Source organism: Chinchilla lanigera, unplaced genomic scaffold (genome assembly GCF_000276665.1).
Source record: "Chinchilla lanigera isolate Chin_1 unplaced genomic scaffold, ChiLan1.0 scaffold00073, whole genome shotgun sequence".
Classification (NCBI taxonomy): Eukaryota; Metazoa; Chordata; class Mammalia; order Rodentia; family Chinchillidae; genus Chinchilla; species Chinchilla lanigera.
In genome coordinates, this window is record NW_004955474.1 from 11167346 (window position 1) to 11186513 (window position 19168).

At 35.3% G+C, this 19168-nt stretch overlaps 1 protein-coding gene across 1 annotated transcript in view; it reads left to right on the forward strand.

Annotated features, from left to right (window-relative positions):
- LOC102020003 (phospholipid scramblase 2) overlaps positions 1-19168 on the forward strand; it is a 42552-nt gene that overhangs the window by 22021 nt on the left and 1363 nt on the right. Inside the window, exons 4-6 of the mRNA XM_005401438.1 lie at positions 2863-3083; positions 10917-11078; positions 13968-14129. Coding sequence (XP_005401495.1) covers positions 2863-3083; positions 10917-11078; positions 13968-14129 — 545 coding nt within the window. The remainder of the gene's footprint in view (positions 1-2862; positions 3084-10916; positions 11079-13967; positions 14130-19168) is intronic.

Here is a 19168-nt window from a genome sequence, read left to right on the forward strand (position 1 = left end):
TCTACTAAGTCCATATGTTCACACATTTGTTTAAGTTCTGTTATTTCTTTCCCAATTTTTTGTCTAGTTGATCTATCTCTTTGTGACAATGATGTGTTAAAGTCCTCTGTTATGATAGTGTTGCTACTTATTTCATTTTTCATGTTTGCTAGAATTTGTCTTATATAGGCAGGTGCTCCTATATTTGGTGCATAGATGTTTATGATTGTTATGTCTTCCTCTTGAAGTTTCCCCCTCACAAGTATATAGTGACCTTCCTTATCTCTTTTGATTATTGTTGGTTTGAAATTCATGTCTGCACACAGAATAGCTACACCCAGTTTTTCTGGGCTCCTATCGCATGGAGTATTGTTTTCCATCCTTTAATTTTCAGTCTTTGAATTTCCTTTTGAGTTAAACGTATTTCTTGTATACAGCATATAGTTGGATTTTGTTTCCTGATCCAGTCTGCTAGTCTGCTTCTTTTGGTAGGTGCACTGAGACCATTCACATTGACAGTTATAATGGATATGTACTGGCTTCTCCTTGTCATGCTATTTTCCTGCTGTTGGATCCTCTTTTCCCCCTCTCTTTAATTGCTTGCTCTGCTTATTGGTTCCTTTCTGTCATTGTTCCTGAAGTTGCGGTCTGTTTTATCTCTTTCTAGAACATCTTTTAGTATTCTTTGCAGGATTGGTTTGGAACTCATGAATTTCTTCAGTTGTTCTTCATCATGAAAATATTTTATTTCTCCATTAAATTTGCAGGATAGTTTTGCTGGGTATATCAGTTTGGGTTGGAAGTTATTTTCTTTCAGTATCTGAAGTAGTTCACTCCAAGCTCTTCTTGCCTTAATGGTTTGTGTTGAGAAGCCTGCTGTGATTCTCATAGGTTTTACTTTATAGGTGATCTGTTTCTTTTCTCTAACAGCTTTTAATATTCTGACCTTTTGTTGAGTTTCTGGGATCTTGATCACTATATGTCTGAGTGTAGATTTATTTTGGTTATGATTAACTGGAGTTCTATACACTTCACTTATCTGGATGTCTGATTCTTTTACCATGCCTGGGAAGTTTTCTGTTATTATTTCTGCAATAGTCTTTTTATGTCATTTGTGTTGACACCTGCTGTTTCATTAACACCTATTAATCTAACATTGTTTCTCTTTGCTTCATCTTGCAGTTGTTGAATTGTTATTTCCTGGTTCCTTGTTGTTTTTAGGCGATCCCTCCTTTAATGTTCATTAGGGGTAATGCTGTCTTCAGTGTCTGAAAGTCTATCTTCAGCTTTGTTCAGATGGTTTTGCAAGCTTTCAATGGACTTTTTAATTTCCTGGATATCTGTTTGCATCTGTTTCATACCTTCTAGTTCTTTTCTGTATTGTTCACTGAAGGTTTCCATGAGTTGTTTATGCTTTTCTATTTTCTTGTCAATGTCATCTTTGTATATGCTGAACATTTCTTTCATTATTGTTGCCATTTCTTTTTTTACCTGAGACATTTTTTCTGATCTGATGTCTTCTACAGCCTGATATCATTGTTTCTTTACTTCAGTTGTTATCATTTCAGAAATTTCAGGTGTATGACTTCCAGGCTTTTCTATGTTGATGTCTCCTGGACTTGTTTTGGGTGGTGTGGAGGTCTAGGATTGCATTTTGCTCCTCTGTTTTGTCATTTTTGAGGAACCAGAGGCTCCCTGGAGTGCAGCCTCTCTCTTCTGATTGTATGAGTGTCAGGGCAAGAGTCTTAAAGTCCTCAGTGTTCAGTGTAGCTCCTGTGCTGGTGAGTAGTGGCAAGGTGGGGTCCCACATGCTCCCAACCTTTCTTGCAATCAGTTGGCTGCCAAGAGTGTGTGGGAGAGGCAGGGGAAGCTTGCCAGCATTCCTGAGACTGGGGTTCAGCCCGGCTTCCACAAGAGTAGGGGGGATGCAGGTTGTGTTCACTGAGGCTTCAGATATTGCCCAGGACAGAGCCTACTTCCCACACTGGAAGGGGAAGGGTGAGGGTGGACTACCCAAGGCTACTGATTGTGTCCATGTTTCAGCTGAGCTCCCAGAGGGGTGTGAGTTGTTCTGGCAGTGACCACCAAGGCCCCAGAAGTTTTCCAGGGATCCATGTGCCTTACACCCTAGTAGGGGAGGCACTAGAGTGGCTCACCATGGTTCCTAAAGGTGTCAGATGTTTGGCCCAGCCCAGGCCGAAAATCTGTCATGGTCACAGGTAGCCACTGAGGCCCCAGAGGGTGCCCAAGGTTTTGCCTGCCTTGCACTCTGGTCAGGGAGAGAAAGCTGTGACTCATTGGGCTTCCTGAAGATGTCTGGTCCTCAGCCCAGCCTGGGCTGACACCTATCCAGATGTTTTGATTTTTTTTATTTAAGAAGAATTTTGTTTATAAAATTGCAAAAGTAAAATCATTAGGATGAAAGTTAATATTTTCATTTTCTTGCAAAAGGGTAAATTGGGTTATTTTACTAAATAATATATTAGAGTCCTTCCTGTACCCTTCAACTTAAGCAAAATATTTCTCTTAATTTATACTACTAAGATTCAATCCTGACCATGTCTGTTTGATGTCCTGTAGCAAGAGGTGCAAGCTTTAGTATAATTCAAAACATAACAGTAATGGGTTAACTTCTCTGGAATTAAAATTATGTGTAAGAGCCATGCAAAAAATTTTAGCAGTAAAAGGATCCATTAGAGTAATGAGTGTGTCTTTTTTATTTTTCTATGGGGAAACTAAGATATTAATAAAGATAAACTACTGAAAGCCAAATATTTTGTTACCCATTGTAAGTTCCACATTTGAAAGTTATTTGACATGTAATTTATACAGTTCTTCCATCAATACAGTATTTCTCATCAATTATATTGTCTCATTCTTTAGTCCCTGATTGTTTGAAAAGTAGTAAAACCTATGAAGTCATGAATAATCAAGGACAGAGAATTTATTTTGCAGAAGAGAGAAATAATTGGTTCCTCCATCACCTTTGTGGGATTTCAAGGCCTTTTACCCTGAAAATTTATGACAATGTAGGTCAAATTATAATTACTATGCACAAAGCTCTAAGATGTACCTGCTGTTGGAGTAGCTGCTGCCTTCAAAAGGTCAGTACATTTTTTTGTATCATGTGAATTAAAATGCATTTTAGCACATTCAAAAAAGCCTCAACATTGAGCATTATGGTAAAATTTAAACACTGAATTTAATCACAAAAAATTCCCTAGAGTGAAAATATGAGAAAGAATTAAATTTTTGGACCAGGTAGCTACAAAGTGAGACTTACTAATGACACTATAAGGTTTGGGATTTTGTTGTTGTTTTCCTTTTCAGGCAATGAAGTTCACATCTTTAGACTTTGTTTTACCTTTTAATTCTGAACTATCTAAGAATTCACTCAAGGCTTCATTTTGACCTGTGTTCACTTGTGATCTAGATAGGGCCAGTTTTGAGTTTCTTCACTTCGGTTTTAGCGTTTTTATCTGATTGTCGTGTTTTCTATTCTTTCATGAGATAGTCAGTTAAGTGTAACTATATGAGAGGACACAAGAGAAGTTCAGGGGAAAAACTTTTATGATACCCACAGCTCCTTGAGTTAAAAACCACCACAAGCCATGAGGGGACACAGGGGAAGCACAAAAAGAACAAGCAGAATGAGAGCAGAGAAAGACTGCTGAGCTCATCAGCAAGTGCTCTGCATTTCTTTACTGTATCTCTAATCTATCAGCAGTTGTGTATACCTACACATGTACATATCTATCTATCCACCTCTCTATCACCTATCTATCTATCCATCTATCTATCATCTATCTATTTCTCTATCATTTATCTAACATCTATCTATTTATCTATCTATCTATCATCTATTCAGCAGTGGAAGAGATTCTAGAATTAGGTAAACACATACATTAAGAATTCCTCTTTTCAAAAAATGTGCCTAGAAAATTTAACAGAAAACGAATCTGCTCAATGCTTATGCTTTACATCTCCTGGTATTTAGGTCTTCTTTAATAATTCCGGCTAATGGTTAGTTTTATTCAGCACTTAGGTGTTCAGAATAATGTATGTGGGGTGTATTTAATGTTTATAGATATATTACAGTGTATTATAATATTATAGTGTTATTAATATCTTAAATTTTCCATTTTTTTACATATTTATAAAATTGGTCTATGTGTGTTGACCATTTATCATTTGACCTTACCAAAATCACTTATAAATTCAAGCACCTATTTTGTAGATTTTCAAAGTGGTTTTTACTTTTATGTAATATGAAATTATAGAGTTTACTATTTCTTTTGTTATTTATATGCTTTATATTTGTACAAGCAAATACATGAATGTACATGTTTCTTTACTGACCCTTTGTACTGGTTAGAAACTCTAATATAATAATGAATGAAAACAGGAGAGGGGCTGGGGATTTAGCTCAGCGGCAAAAGCGCCTGCCTGGCAAGCGCAAGGTCGTGAGTTCGGTTCCCGGTACTGGAGAAAAACCAAAAAAAAAAAAAAAAAAAAACAGGAGAGAAGATAACCTTAACTTTTGTCATGACTGTACAGGAAAGAACTCAGTCTTCACCATTAAGCCTGATGTTATCTGTCAGTTTTTGGAAGATATTTTTTATCGTCTATTGTTTACTTTCTAAATTTTAAGGTATATTTATAGCATTTTATTACTTCTCATTCAATTCCATTCTGTGGAGAACATTCCTTGTATTGTTTCAATATTTCTAAACTATTTCTCTATTTCATGATGTTTGCCTTTTATTTTGCTCTTTATTTACATGTTATGTTTCTCACATAAGAGAAATCACATGATATTTAAGCTTGTGTGTCTGATTTATTTTACTTAACATCATGCTGCATCCGTTTTCCTACAAATGACTCAAGTTTGTCCTTCACAGCTGTCCTTCACAGCAGAGCATTACTCTATTGTGTAGCAGTACTTTTTCTTTTTAACCAGGAATCGAACTCACGACCTTGTGCTTGCCAGGCAGGCCCTGTGGCACTGAGCTATATCCCTGGCCCCTCTATTGTGTATAAATGCTGCTCCTTTTTATCCATTCATCTGTTGATGGACATACATTGTTGGTGGGAATGTACACTAATATAACCATGATGGAAATCAGTTTAAAGATTCCTCCAAAAACCTAAAAATAGTAATTTCACTTCACCCAGCTATTCCTCTTCTAGGATTCTTCCTGAAAAAGTTAAAGACATCATTTTATAGTGATATATCCATACCCATATTTATAGCAGGACAATTCATAGTTGATCAACTTACCAAGAATTATTTATTGAGTGAACATATAGTTAACTTGGTGGAGTAGTCATAGGGTTCTGAAAAAATATATATGCTTCTATTGTTGTATGAACTATTTTATAATGTCAATTAGATCAAAATTGTTATTAGATCAATCACATTTCCTATCTTCTTAGTGATTTTCTGCAATACCCAAAATTAGCTGCTCCAATTTTAAAAATTTATAATGTTATACTTTCTTCAGTTCAACTACTAGAAATGGTTTAGCTAGGTGGTCTTCGTTCATAGCTTCGCAGGTGCTGCTGTTAGCATAATATTTGGCTGAAGACAGAAAATTGTTTCCAAGATAGATCACTAAATTACTAACGGAAGATGGTCTCATTTTTTCCTTGATGTTTGATTGTTAGGAAGCCCTGATTTCTTGGCATGATTTGATTTTCAGTAGCCTGACAATGATGTGGCTAGATGTAATTTCCTTTATATTCATTCTGTTCAGTTTGGTAAGCTTCTTGTAATGTGAATGTAGGAATTTTCACGAAATTTTGAAAATTTGAGCCATAGTTTCTTTAAGTATATTATTCTCCCCATTCTCTTCCCTCTTTCTGGATGTGAGGATAATCTGGCTGCGACGTCTGTTTCCCCATTGATCGCCAAGGTTGATTCGGCTGATCTGGCTGGCTGGACGGGTGTCCCCCTCCTCCCTCACTGCTCCATGTGCGTCCCTCCCGCAGCTGCAAGCTCGGTCGAAGAGGACGACCACTCCAATAAAGGAGGATCATTTCATGGTCGAGGGTATACGAGTAGCTATGCTCCCCTGCTAGAACCTCCAAACAAGTTCTCTTCCCTCTTTCTGTGTTTTTGTTACAGATATTAGGTGGTTTGATATTTTCTGATACTTTGCTATCACTCATTTTAAATTCTTTTTAAATTCAGTTATATAATACCTATCAATGTCTTCTGGACCCATCCATTAAATAATTTTATTTCAAATATATTTTTTGCTTCTAGAATTTACTATTTTAGATTTAATTCTGTATTGTGACTCCTATTTCTTCTCTTATAAGGAGTATATTTGACACTTAGTCACTTATCATTTTGCTTGTTGCTTTGAACTTCTACCAATCTAGCATTAAGGTTATCATCGATTGCATTTTCTCTTAAGTATTTTCCCATTTTATTCTTTGTATGAAGTAATTTTTATATTATCATGGATATTAAAAATGGTGCATTGTTAAAAGTAAAAATTTGGTTTTCTTTGAAGAATATTGACTTCTTTTGGCTTGCTTCTTTGGACAGTATATTGGCTAAACTCACATTCAAAATTCTTTCTCTCCAGCAGTGATACAACTGAAATCTCTGATCAGTAGCTGTAGCCTGAACTGGGATCCTTAGAGTCTGCCATGCACATATACATTGGGAAATTGAGCAGAAAATTGAGCAGAAACACACACACACACACACACACACACACACACACACACACACACACACACTGGGGCTGCCGAACTTTAGTTCTTTCTGGGTTTTCTCCTATATTTTCCACTGTTTTTCGTTTCCTCAATCTTCTGGTTTCTCAATCAGTAATACTAGAGGTTTCCATTCAAATCCTCACCACCCCCTTGCAGCTAGCATTGAGTGGAGCCAGCCCTCAAATAACAAGTCATAAAACAAGAGAGTCACTCAGATATAAAAGAAATGATATAACAGATATAAAAGAAATGATATAACAAACCCTCTTACAAGTGATTTATTGGTTTTGGTTACATTTTGAAGTTTCTTTTCCTCTTTTTTATTTTTTTAACATTTTCATAGTCTTTAAATCATGTCTCAGTGCTGGGTATTCTAGGCTGGTTTAATTCAGTTATGTCCTTTCAGTGGATAGAAGAGCTGCTTTTCTTTTATTTAGAGAAGTTTTATTGGTTTATCGATTTGGGTATTTGTCCAATTTCATTATGTTTTTCTTCTTGTGAGACACTTACGTATTTAGAGCTTTTTTTCCTATCTCCTGTATCACTGTGATATATTGCATGGTGTCTGCCCAGTATTCCTGATACATTTTCATTTCTGGACTAAATTTTCTTTTCTTTTTTCTAATATTTTCTGGACATTTTCTTCATTTTCATATTCTCTTCATTTTCTCTCTTTATCCCTTTATTTCTGAATTGTCCTAATTCTTATTTATACCCCTTTCTCATATCTTCTATCATTTCTTTTTTTTTTCTTTTTTTTTTTTTTTTTTTTTTTTGAGACAGGGTCTCGCTATGCAGTTCAGCCTGGTCTCAAATTCACAATGATCCTCCTGCCTCAGCCTCCCAAGTGCTGGGACTACAAGTGCACATCACCATACCTGGCTTCTTCTATCACTTCTAAAAGTTTATTTTGTTTTTTTTTTTTCTGAGATAGGATCTCATTATTCCATTCAGGCTGCTGTAATGGCAAAAATCGGGCTGTATTCCACAAGAGACCAACTCTATTGAGAACAGAGTTTACTAATTTTAATTTAGATCAGTCACCTCTCATTCCCTATTTGCAGGTCAGGAACATGGGCATGGGCCTGCCTTTGTCCCACCTTATATACATTTTTGGTTTCCATGGTAACAGACTGGAATGTTGTAGCCCTGACCACAGATTGTTTTCCTTGTGCCACGTAACTGGGTCAGGCTCAGGTCATGAGCCCAACCACAATGATATATACTTTTTCTACTCTATTTATGTGTCCCCCTTAGATAACTATATAATCTCTTTATGGTTGCAATGTTTATCTAGGGCCAGGGAAGGGATAAAACAACCCAGGCAGGGTCATAGATGGTTATCTGGGCCCGAGTATTCTTTGTGTTTAAAGAAACATTCCGGGGCTAAGTCAGGAGAACAAAGCTAACTCTTTACAACTCCTCTGGGATGTTTCTCAAGACACATTTTGAGGCTTGCACTAAGACTAGAATTATTCTATCTTAAAATGATATGCTAAGAGTCACTGCCCCCTACACTGGTCTTGAACTCACTTTGCAGTCCAGGCTAGCCTCGAACTCGAAACAATCCTCCTGCCTCAGCTTCCTGAGTGCTGGGATTACAGGTGTGTGCCACCATACCCGGCTCTAAAAGTTTATTTCAAAATGAATGTGAAATAAAGTTTTATTTTTTGATACACAGGGTCCAATGTAAATTTATCATCTGTAGGAACACTGTCTGCACACTATTCTCTTTTTATTATGACATCACTGGATATTACCATCAACATTGGCTCAACATTATTTATGTTATGCTGCTCATATATGTTCTTTAGTGGGTTTTTGCTTGCGTATTTTTTGTATTTTTACCATATTCCCATACATGGGTAGTTTTCTAGAGTCTTCTGTTTTTACTGTGAGATGTTGGAAGTACTTGAACTTATTTCTTTAACCCCAGATCTTCCTGTTTCAATCAGTTTTTACTCTAATCTCAGCAATGTCTTGGCAGTGTAAGGGATTTTGTCATGTAAGGCATTCTTAGATAGATCACTTAATGCATTCTTTTCTTTCTTTTTTTTTTTTTTTTTTTGGTAGTGGGAATGGAACTCAGGACTATCAAAAGTCAGGTTAAATAACCCTAAATTATTACAGGTTGATCGGGCCTGCAGTCTCCCAAGTGAGTGGACGGCAAAGGCTTAAATAAATGAGACAATGACAATGATTTTAGGGCTCCAGGAGGGACTAACTGTCTTATAACTTCACTGTTCTCAGAGTTAGCCAAAGACTGCTCTGGGCAGCCCGTATTTATTTGGTTTTCAAACAAAGAAGGAGAATATTCAAGAAAATGCAGGAATCTCGCAGGACCTTGGGAGAATTTTCCCAAGTAGTAAATTATGTCAATCAGGAGAACTACCTTATCTTTAGGTTGGTATTTATTGTAGGAGTGTGGAGACTGCAGTTGCAGTCTCCTCATAGTTAATTGGGGTTGGAGCCAGACGTCCTTAGCTGCCGCCTTATCTTGTCAGACAAGGTGCCTAAGCTTCAGACACCTTACAAGTAAATACCGAAAGCCAGTTGATTAATACTAAATCCTGCTCAGAGCCACTTTGTTCTGGTCCCCAACAAGGACCTCGCGCTTGCCAGGCAGGTGCTTGTGCTGCTGAGCTACATCCCCAGCCCTACTTAATGACTTTTTATGCCTGGACAGCTTCATCACAATTCAAACTTCCCACAGCAGGCCAACAAATTAGGAATGATTTCATCCCATCTCATTTCCAGCTGCACTTGTCTAGCTCCTTCTGTGAGTTTTTATACTGAGAGGGGTTTCATTTTTGTAACAAATACTTGTGGCATCTGGACTTCATGGATTTGGGAATATTACATGGTTTTGTTTTGGTCTTGCTTGTTTCAGTACATGTACATGTATTTTAAGGCTTGGTGCTATGTTTTTCCTGTCTAATTTATTTTTATTTCTTTATTTATTTTTTGGTGCCGGAAATTGAACTCAGGACCTTGCACTTGCCAGGCAGGCTCTTGTGCCACTGAGCTTTATCCCCAGCCCTCTAATTTTTTTTATAAAGAATTTTACACTTATTTTGTTCTGTTTTGCAGTCATATTGGTTCTGTTCCTTTTATGGGAATTTCGGGGAGATTCACACACTATATCATGATTGCTACCTTCATGATGTATAAGACTTCATTTATTTTTTGAATGAGTAAGACTTACCTTTTTTAAAAAAGGTTAAAGAAAGGACAAGGAAAGAAATAAGAAAGGGAATGGGGAGACGAGAAGAGAGGGGGAACAGAAGAGAAACAATGTCTCTGAAATGCCTATTTTTGTGGCTCACGCCTATGATCCCAGCACTCAGGAGGCTGAGGCAGGAGGATCATCGTGAGTTTAGACCAGCCTGGGCTACAAAATGAACTCAAGAGTTGGCCTAAATGGCATAGTGAGACCCTGTCTCAAAACAAAGAAACAAACAAACAAAAAAATCAAATGCTTGTTTTCGAGTTGCTTTCTAGGCCTCCTATACCCTCTTCTGCTGGTTTCTTATGTATCCTTTCACAGTTATTCTATCAATATTTGTGTAATATATGTATGTTTATGCTATGTGTGTGTTTTTAACACAATTAGTAACAGATTCTGCAGTCTTCACATACAATAAAACTTGAAGACTATCTGTATGAAGTTTATTCAAATGACTGCATGTAACCTGTTATACTTGACGTTCCAAATGTGCTCAACCAGTCTCTGTTGATTCTGATGAACTGGACTTTAAATAAGGAAAAATAATTCCAGTGGATTTATATTTTTGTTGCCAAAGAGTTATGAGAATACACAGTTGGTTAAATAAACAGGTTTTGTGGTCATGGAATTTAAGGCATGTCTCATGGGAGTGGTAATTTATAAGCTGATCCTCAAGCACACATGATGGAGGATATTATAACTATCTTTCTTTTGCAAATGTAAAGGAAATTTCACAGACTTGTCACTTGTCCACATTTCAAGCAACTGGTAAACAGCTGGGTCAGGTCTTATAACTGAGGGATTTTACACTAAGTCTTGGGTCTTTTCACTTCTTTGTTCATTCTCAAATATGAGGCACACCTTAATCACAGAAAGTTCTGTTCAAATATAGTGGAGTTAAAAGGTAACGTATAATTAAAAGTACTGTTACTTACAGATCTAACATGTATATTGGATCAATATGATTTTCAATCTTTTTTAGCTAGTAGTCAAAGCTCCTCATGGTGAAGAAATTGGATATGTTTGTCAATATTTTCACCCATTTCTTCCAAAGTTTAAAATAAAAAACAAGAATAATAAAGACATCATGAAAATCAGAGGGCCGTGTTTGGTTTCCAACTGTCTCTGGGATCTAAATTTTCGTGTGAGTAATTCACAATATTTTAAGATTATAATATTTAAAATAGTTAATGATTTTCTTATTTTCTAGAATATATAATTTATTCACATAATTAAAAGAAAAAATATCTTGTTACAATAACAATTTGTCTCTTTTCAAAAGCTGATTTACTAATTTAAAGTGCCCTGGTTTAATTAAGCTCTAGTAGTTTATGTGCCTTATCAGACACTATTTAAAAGCTGTCTTTTAAGTATATTCCTATCAAATAACAAATCTGATATTTAATATTTCAAATAATACTGTAAGAGAAAATTAAACTTTACTGCAATGGACAATGACAATGTGGTATGTAGATAACATGTTAATTTTAACATAGGATTTATTTATTTATTTTGGTACTGGGAATCAAAGCCATGACCTCAGGCTTGCCAGGCAAGCTCTTATGCCACCGAGCTACATCCCTGGCCTTAACATAGGATTTAAATTCTAGAAAACTCTGAAACTTCTATGATAACATTTTTATGTCTGCTAATTTACTTCCCAGACTTTGGTCAACATGTAGAAAATAGTTTTGGATATCGCCAGACATATTAAATGCAGTTAATAAAGTTAAGGAACTTGCTTTATTTATTTAATGCTTAAGATTCATAAGCAACAAAAGTAATTATACAGATTTGATCAGATACTAGATATGCAAAAGCAGTGAACTCTAAATTTCAACACGGACATTAAAAAAAAAATCTAGTCATGAATTGGAGCACAACCAAACTAAAACTTGATTTTCTTCCCTTCCGTACAAGTACATCAATTCGTATTACTGATACTGATTCTGGTTGACACCTGCATGTTCTGATTAAGTAAAATATAGATACTCAAACAAATGAATAGTTACAATATTTTTAGTTTGGAAAATAATGAAATGAGTACAAAGCATCCCACTATTTCAAATTAGTTAGCAAGGTGACAAAATTGCTTATGCACAAAACTTTAATAGCCAAAACCACCTTGGTTCATTTCTATTGATATTAAATTACAAAATGATTTTGTGCATTGTTGCACATCTTGTAGTATGACCTAACAAATACTACTTTATTCTAATATCCTCTAATATCCTGAAGTACATAAAACACTTTCTATTTCTTTTAACTTTGAAGCAAAACAGTGTTAAAGCTGGCATGCTTGGTAAGCTCCAAGAAGGAACAAGAAAGCCACTTTGTGTGTGAATGTGGATAAATGTGTTCATACTTTTGCTAAGAAGAGAAGAGAGATAAAGTAATAGCTAGTTACAGGGTCAGGGCTGGGGTGAGCCAAAGAAGGTATTCATCATAAGTGTAAAATACAAGGGGCTCTCTGGGGTTATAGCCTAGCGGCGCAGAGCCTGCCTAGCAAGTGCAAGGTCCTGAGTTCAATTCCTGGTACAATAAAATAAATAAATTATATATACATATGTATATGTATATATATACACATATATGGTGCCAAAAACTCAGTAATTAAATTATAGTTGAATGCAATGTTTTTTAAAATAAAAATTAATACCAAAAATCATGATGAGCAAGCATCAAATTTTTAGGTTAATTTTGCCTTGAATGATTCATCCGAAGGCCTTACACAAATGCTGTTTCAGGGCAAATGAGGCACAGGGAGGAAGGGGAGGTATTTTCCTAAACAATATATCCTTACCATGTTCTGATTTTAAAAGAAAAGAACCAAATGAGAGAGAAAATGCGGAGATTCAGCAGACATCGAGGGCCTCGTGAACCCAGTCTCTTATTTAGTATGAGATCTGAGACACATGTAATTAATTAGCATCTAATAGACATAGACATGGTCTGTTCATTACCTTATTTTTAAATTTTTATTTTATTTATTTATTTATTTATTGTCTTTTTGAGACAGGCTCTCACTATGCAGTTCAGGCTGGCCTTGAGCTCATTTTGTAGCCCAGGCTGACCTCGAACTCACAACGATCCTCCTGCCTCAGCCTCCCGAGTGCTGGGATAACCTGCCTGCACCACCATGCCCAAGTGTTCACTACCTATAAGACTATAGCACAGAATAGATGATCTAGACCTGCATACCCGCCACTTCCACTTTCTGCCGCTAAGCCACTCTCCCACTTTGCTCCAGTTATGATGCCTCCTCAGTCACAAAATATTTTCTTTTTCTGAGATGCTGTCTCTTGATTTCTCTCATCACTAATTTCTTCTGATCTTCCCGATGCCAGTTTAAATGACACTGTTACCAAGCTCCTTGCTGTACAACCACCCTCTCAATTTTTTTAGTCCATTTATTGCTTCTCTATTGTCCCGTCTCATATTGCCGTACTCTGCCCTATGCCACTTATTACAAGGCAAGTAGTAGAATTTCCCCAGCTGCACTGTTTTATATTTGCCTGAGTATCTCTTGTGCTGAAAGAATGAACATTATTTGGTATAAGAAGTGATGATCATGCAGATATGTAACTTTTAATTAAAAATTAAAACTGAAAAAACCCAAACAAACAAAAAAGAAAAAAAAGAAATTATGCTCTAGGGGGTCTAAATAGGGAAAGGTGGGGATGAGAAAAAGATGGGGTGTTCCGGACAATTCAAATCACTTTGGAAAAGTTGGATTAACTATGGAAAAGAGCTAAGAAGCCAGTGGTTTTCATGTTATAATTAAATTGATTCTCATATCAAAATCAGGTAAAATTTGCCCGTAGATGTTTTCAGGCTGTCATATGTCCATGTTGCATAATTAGTTGATCATAGGTATAATTTCTATGAATATAACTTATAAAGGTCTACTTTTATAAGTATAAGGTCTATTTCTGACATATAACTTATGCTGGTTGCTAAAATTATTATGAGTACCTTTTCTTTTCATTTCAGATGTTTTCAGCTAAGATTATAGGTATATTTTTCTTTTTAGTTATTATCTCTGGAGGAAGAAATTGTTATTGGAAATATTTCAAAGCCTTGCACCAGTTCTGTGGGGGGATCGCTAACAGATGCTGATAAATTTAGAGTCCAGTTTCCAATGGACCTTGATATTAAAAGTAAAGCACTGATCCTTGGAGCAAGTTTTCTCATTGTGAGTTGACTTTCATTCTACTTACCTGGGAATTATATTTTCTGATCTTCTCATTTGCTAAGAGTTTTTCTCAAATCATCTGGATTAACTGCAAACTGCTCCTGCTTGATGTCATCCTCGGTCCTGCTTGATGTCATCCTCGGTCCCCAATTACATCATATATTCGCCGTTCACATTGCAAAGAAAGCAAAATCCAGAATGCCCTAGAACCATGATCACTGAAGTTTAAGTCTTTTTCTTTTTTTTTTTTTTGACTATTTATTTTAAAAAGAAAAGAAGGAAAACATATTTACAAATGGACATCCATTTACAAAATATCACAAGGACAATACAAGCAATACTGAATTATAGACAAGGTGACAAGAAATTAACAATGGTTTTTGTATTACATATTGATATATTCAAAGTGGTTACTTAGGAAAACAAATATAGACATGCAAGATTGATCAAATACTTAATCATTTACTGTTCCTTTCAGTAAAGTGACAGAAGTCAGTAGTACAACTATGTTAGCTATCTTGTATATACATAATATAGATGTATATGTATATGTATATGTACAATATACATAAGTTTCCCCTTTTGAGCCTTTTTCTTAGTGAAAAAAGCCTCACAGTAACCCACTGAAAATAGGGAAAAGAAGGCTTATTCAATAAATAAATTACTGGTATTTGTTACAATTTAAAATTTTGCTTATCATTGTTTGGAGCATTTCATTTAGATTTTGTCTTAGTCCATGATGCTCTGTGAGAAAATACTTGAGACTAGGTGACATTTAAACAATGCAAATTTATTTCACATAGTTCTATTCTCATAGCTCTAGTTCTCATGGTTCTAGACCAGCTTGATTAGACTAGGCCGTGATTGTTCTGACATTTGGTAAAAGCCCAATACTTGCTTCAAAGATGGCATCTTGACGCCTGTGTTGTCTAGAAACAGTAAGCATGGCGCCCTCACATGGCCAGTTGGATAGAAAGGCAATAGGATTATCTCACTCCCTTAAGCACTTCATTCATTGAGAGAGCTCCTGTAGCCAAATCATTCTTTAAGGGTCCTACCCCTTAATGGCAATGCACTGACAATTATTTTTAACACAAATTATGGAGGGACACTAATATCCAAGCCATAACAGATATGTGGAAATTTTGAAAACAAACATATCACTGTTGATTATATTTGGATCCTAGAGGCAGAAGAACATCAGAAAGTGCTTTCTCCTCCAAGTGTTAGGGAATGTGAAGGCTTCAGATATAAGTTATTCATGGCCATGTAAGTTAGATGAGGGGATTCAGGGAAAGAATCAAGCAGGGGAAGATCCATCTGAGAACACATTTGTAGGCTGAGAGAGATAGGTGAAGGCATTTTTCATACTGCAGTGTAGAGACACAAGGAAATATGAAAGTCCAGGATTCCACACGAAGAAAAGAAACCAAATAAAATATGGACAACTGTTAAGACATTTCCAGAATGGAGAAAGTTAAATTCAGTTATTCAGAAAAAATATATCTCGAATAACTAAAAATTAACATCTATTTAAGTCATAAGGAAGCAGTAGAATAGCAAAGAAAAGTAAGAAATCAGAAAGAAAAGACGGATAGTTAACAAGCAGAAAATCAGGTAGACAGCTGACTGTCAGACAGAAACAATGGAAGCAAAAAGACATTAGAAGATCTTCAAACTATGGATTTGAAAAACCCAAGCCATTTAAAATCTAAAATCCCATTTTATTTCTATCTTTCAAGCATGATTGCTGAGTAAAGACATTTAAATTGAGAGAAAATTTTATAAAAATCATGTCCTTTCTAAAGTAGAATTTTTTGAATAAGGCATGTACATTGGAGAGATCCTCTAGAGTTGAATAAAATTTGGGAACAAACAAAATTCTAACTACCTTTATAAATGTAAACATATTTTAAAATATAAAAAATAAGTGTCTAATTCATGAAGTTAAAAGGAAGCAAAACTAAAATATTAGCCATCAAAGCATATAAGGAGGAGAGGGGATGTACAGTCAGAGAGATTAGAATTAAAATATTTAAGTCACTGAATGGCTCAGAATGTGTAGACTACATGTGCATGTTAAAATTTCATGGTAAATCACTAAAATACAAAAAAACCTATGTATTTCCAAATACAGAAAATATGGGAACAAAATATAAGTACAAAAGTCATTTGGGAAAAAACAAGGAGAAAAAATAAGGAAATCAGGAAAAAACAAAAATACATAATTTTAAAAAATTTACCTATCCATCAATATCCAGATGTCCACTAAATATATTCTACACAAAGCTTTATAGTAATTAGCAGCAATATAAATGAACAAGCTCACCAGGTAAAAGATAGAAACCACACTTTATAAGAAGCAACTTATATGCCCATCAACAGATGAATAAAGAAAAAATGATATTTATACACAATGGAGTATTATTGTGCCATAAAGAAGGATAACTTGATGCACCTGGATACTATAACATTAAGTGAAATAAACCAAGTAAAATACAAGTTTAAATATTGCATTGTTTCTCTTATATGAGAAACACAAAAGTAAATAACAAATGAAAAGATAGATGATAGATAATAGGAAGCAGGGGGATCTTTTTCAAATGGGAAGCGGGACAGGGATGGAAAGAGCTAGGAGGGATGGGGAAGAAGGGAACAAGAAAAAGAATGAAGAGGTCTCATGTACACATGCATATCCCCACGATAAAAATCAAGCACTGCAAACGTGCACTAATAGACAAAGAAAAATAAATAAAATCTTAGTTCATTCCAATGTAAAATAATGCTGATGTGATTTTAAAAAATAAAACAGGGATAGTTGTAGTCAGCTTTTAAGGGACCTTGGATCTTTATAAGGGACAAACCTAAAATAATGTTTAAAATTTGAAAGAAAAGCCCAGCATGGTGGTGCACGCCTGTCATCCCATCACTCGGGAGGCTGAGGCAGGAGGATCTTTGCGAGTTCAAGACCAGCCTGGGCTACAAAGTTAGCTCAAGGCCAGCCTGAACGGCATAGTGAGACCCTGTCTCAAAAAGACAGAAAAAAAATTTTTGAAAGAAAAAAGTATGGATAAAATATTAAGAGTCAAGAAACATAAGGGAGAAAAGACCAGAATAAAAAAATTAGACTTTAAGACAGGAAAACTTTAAGACAAAGACAAAGTGACTACATGGTGATAAAATCTTTACTCAAATAGGACACAGTAATAATCTTAGACTTCATTGTTAGTATCTTAACTTAGATTTTAGACTTAGATTTAGACTAATCTTAGACTTTATTATTAGTATACACCTTGTAACCCAACCTCAAAACAGAGATGTGTTAAAAAGTTAGAGATTAACGAGCCATCTTCAGTGAGAAATTTATTAACACTTCTAAATTTTTAGCAGCTATGAGAACACAGTATTAGTTAAGTTGCTTAAAATTTTTTTTTTTTTTTTTTTTTTTTTGAGACAGGGTCTCACTATGCAGTTCAGGCTGGCCTTGAACTTACTTTTGGTTTTTCTCTGGTACCGGGAACCGAACTCACGACCTTGCGCTTGCCAGGCAGGTGCTTTGCCGCTGAGCTAAATCCCCAGCCCCAAGTTGCTTAAAATTTGAACAAAATTAATAAGACTGATTTAATGAGCAGTTACAGAACTTCACACCAAGTGATTAATGTGCAAAGTGATCAACAAGGATTATTCTCAAACAGTCCTTTGAGAACAAAAATTTATTTCAGAGAAGACCAAGAAGTACCTCTCAACAAATTTCAGGGAATTAGCATCATTCAGACCTTGGTTGCCTGAGAAAATGAGACTAGAAGTTACTAAAGAGAAATATGTTTAAATTTTAAATATCTTTATTTAATGTAAAGAAGTATCAATAATTCAAAAATCAAAGAGATATAATGAAAATGTAAATTATATCAAATATATAAAAATAATATTCTTACATACAAAAGTCTTGGTACACACTCAAAGATTTAAGGAAAATGGATAGTAGTAAATATTTATTGAATAAAAAGGGAAAATTAAAAAGCTAATATTAATTAAGACTGAAAATTTAATAAAAGGACAAAATAAACCCCAAGGGCTGGGGATTTAGCTCAGCAGCACAGCGCCTGCCTGGCAAGTGCAAGATCATAAGTTCAATTCCTGGTAATGGAAAAAAAAAAAAAAAAAAAACCAAAAAACCAAAGCAGCATAATGGAATAATAAGTCACTGGGGAAACAAAGATGAAAGAACAAACACCCACAGTTGGTCTCTGGATTGGAAGGTCTTTCAAAGCCAGGAAACCACACAATAACAGACCACTAAATCCAATATACCTCCAAACAAGTCATAATATTCATTATTATTGTCATAATGAATATTCATCATAATATTCACTATTAATACCCATTAAATCCAATATGCCTCAAAATGTCATAGTATTCATTATTCATTTTATCAGTATATTATTATTCATGATATTCATTGTTTGCTTTGCATTAAAAGCACATAATAAAGTAAGGAAAATATATGCCACAAAATATGACCAATACATACTATTCTCATGTTAATAAAAATTGCATTTTTTTTGTCTTCTTTTGAGACAAGGTCTCGCTATGCAGTTCAGGCTGGACTTGAGCTCACTGTGTATCCCAGGCTAGCCTCAAACTTGCAATGATCCTTCTGCCTCAGCCTCCCGAGTGCTGGGATTATAGGCATGTGCCACAACACCCAGTTTAAAAATTGCATTTAAATGATAAGAAAAATATCAAGTTCCCAGTAGAAATGGGCAAAGAATATAAGTAAAAAATTCAGGGGTTGGGTATATCGCTCAGTGGTGCAAGCTCCTGACTAGCAAGCCCAAGGTCATGAGTTGGATTCCCAGTACCGAAAAAAAAAAAAAAAGAAAGAAAGAATCCTCTTACCTCAGCCTCCCCAGTGCTGGGATTGTAGTTCTGTTTCCATCTCTATAAAGTGGTAATAAGACACTTCCTCTTTCAGTTGTGAAGTGTTTTTTTGTTTGTTAGTTTGTTTTTGCCGTTTTGAGACAGGGTCTCAATATGCA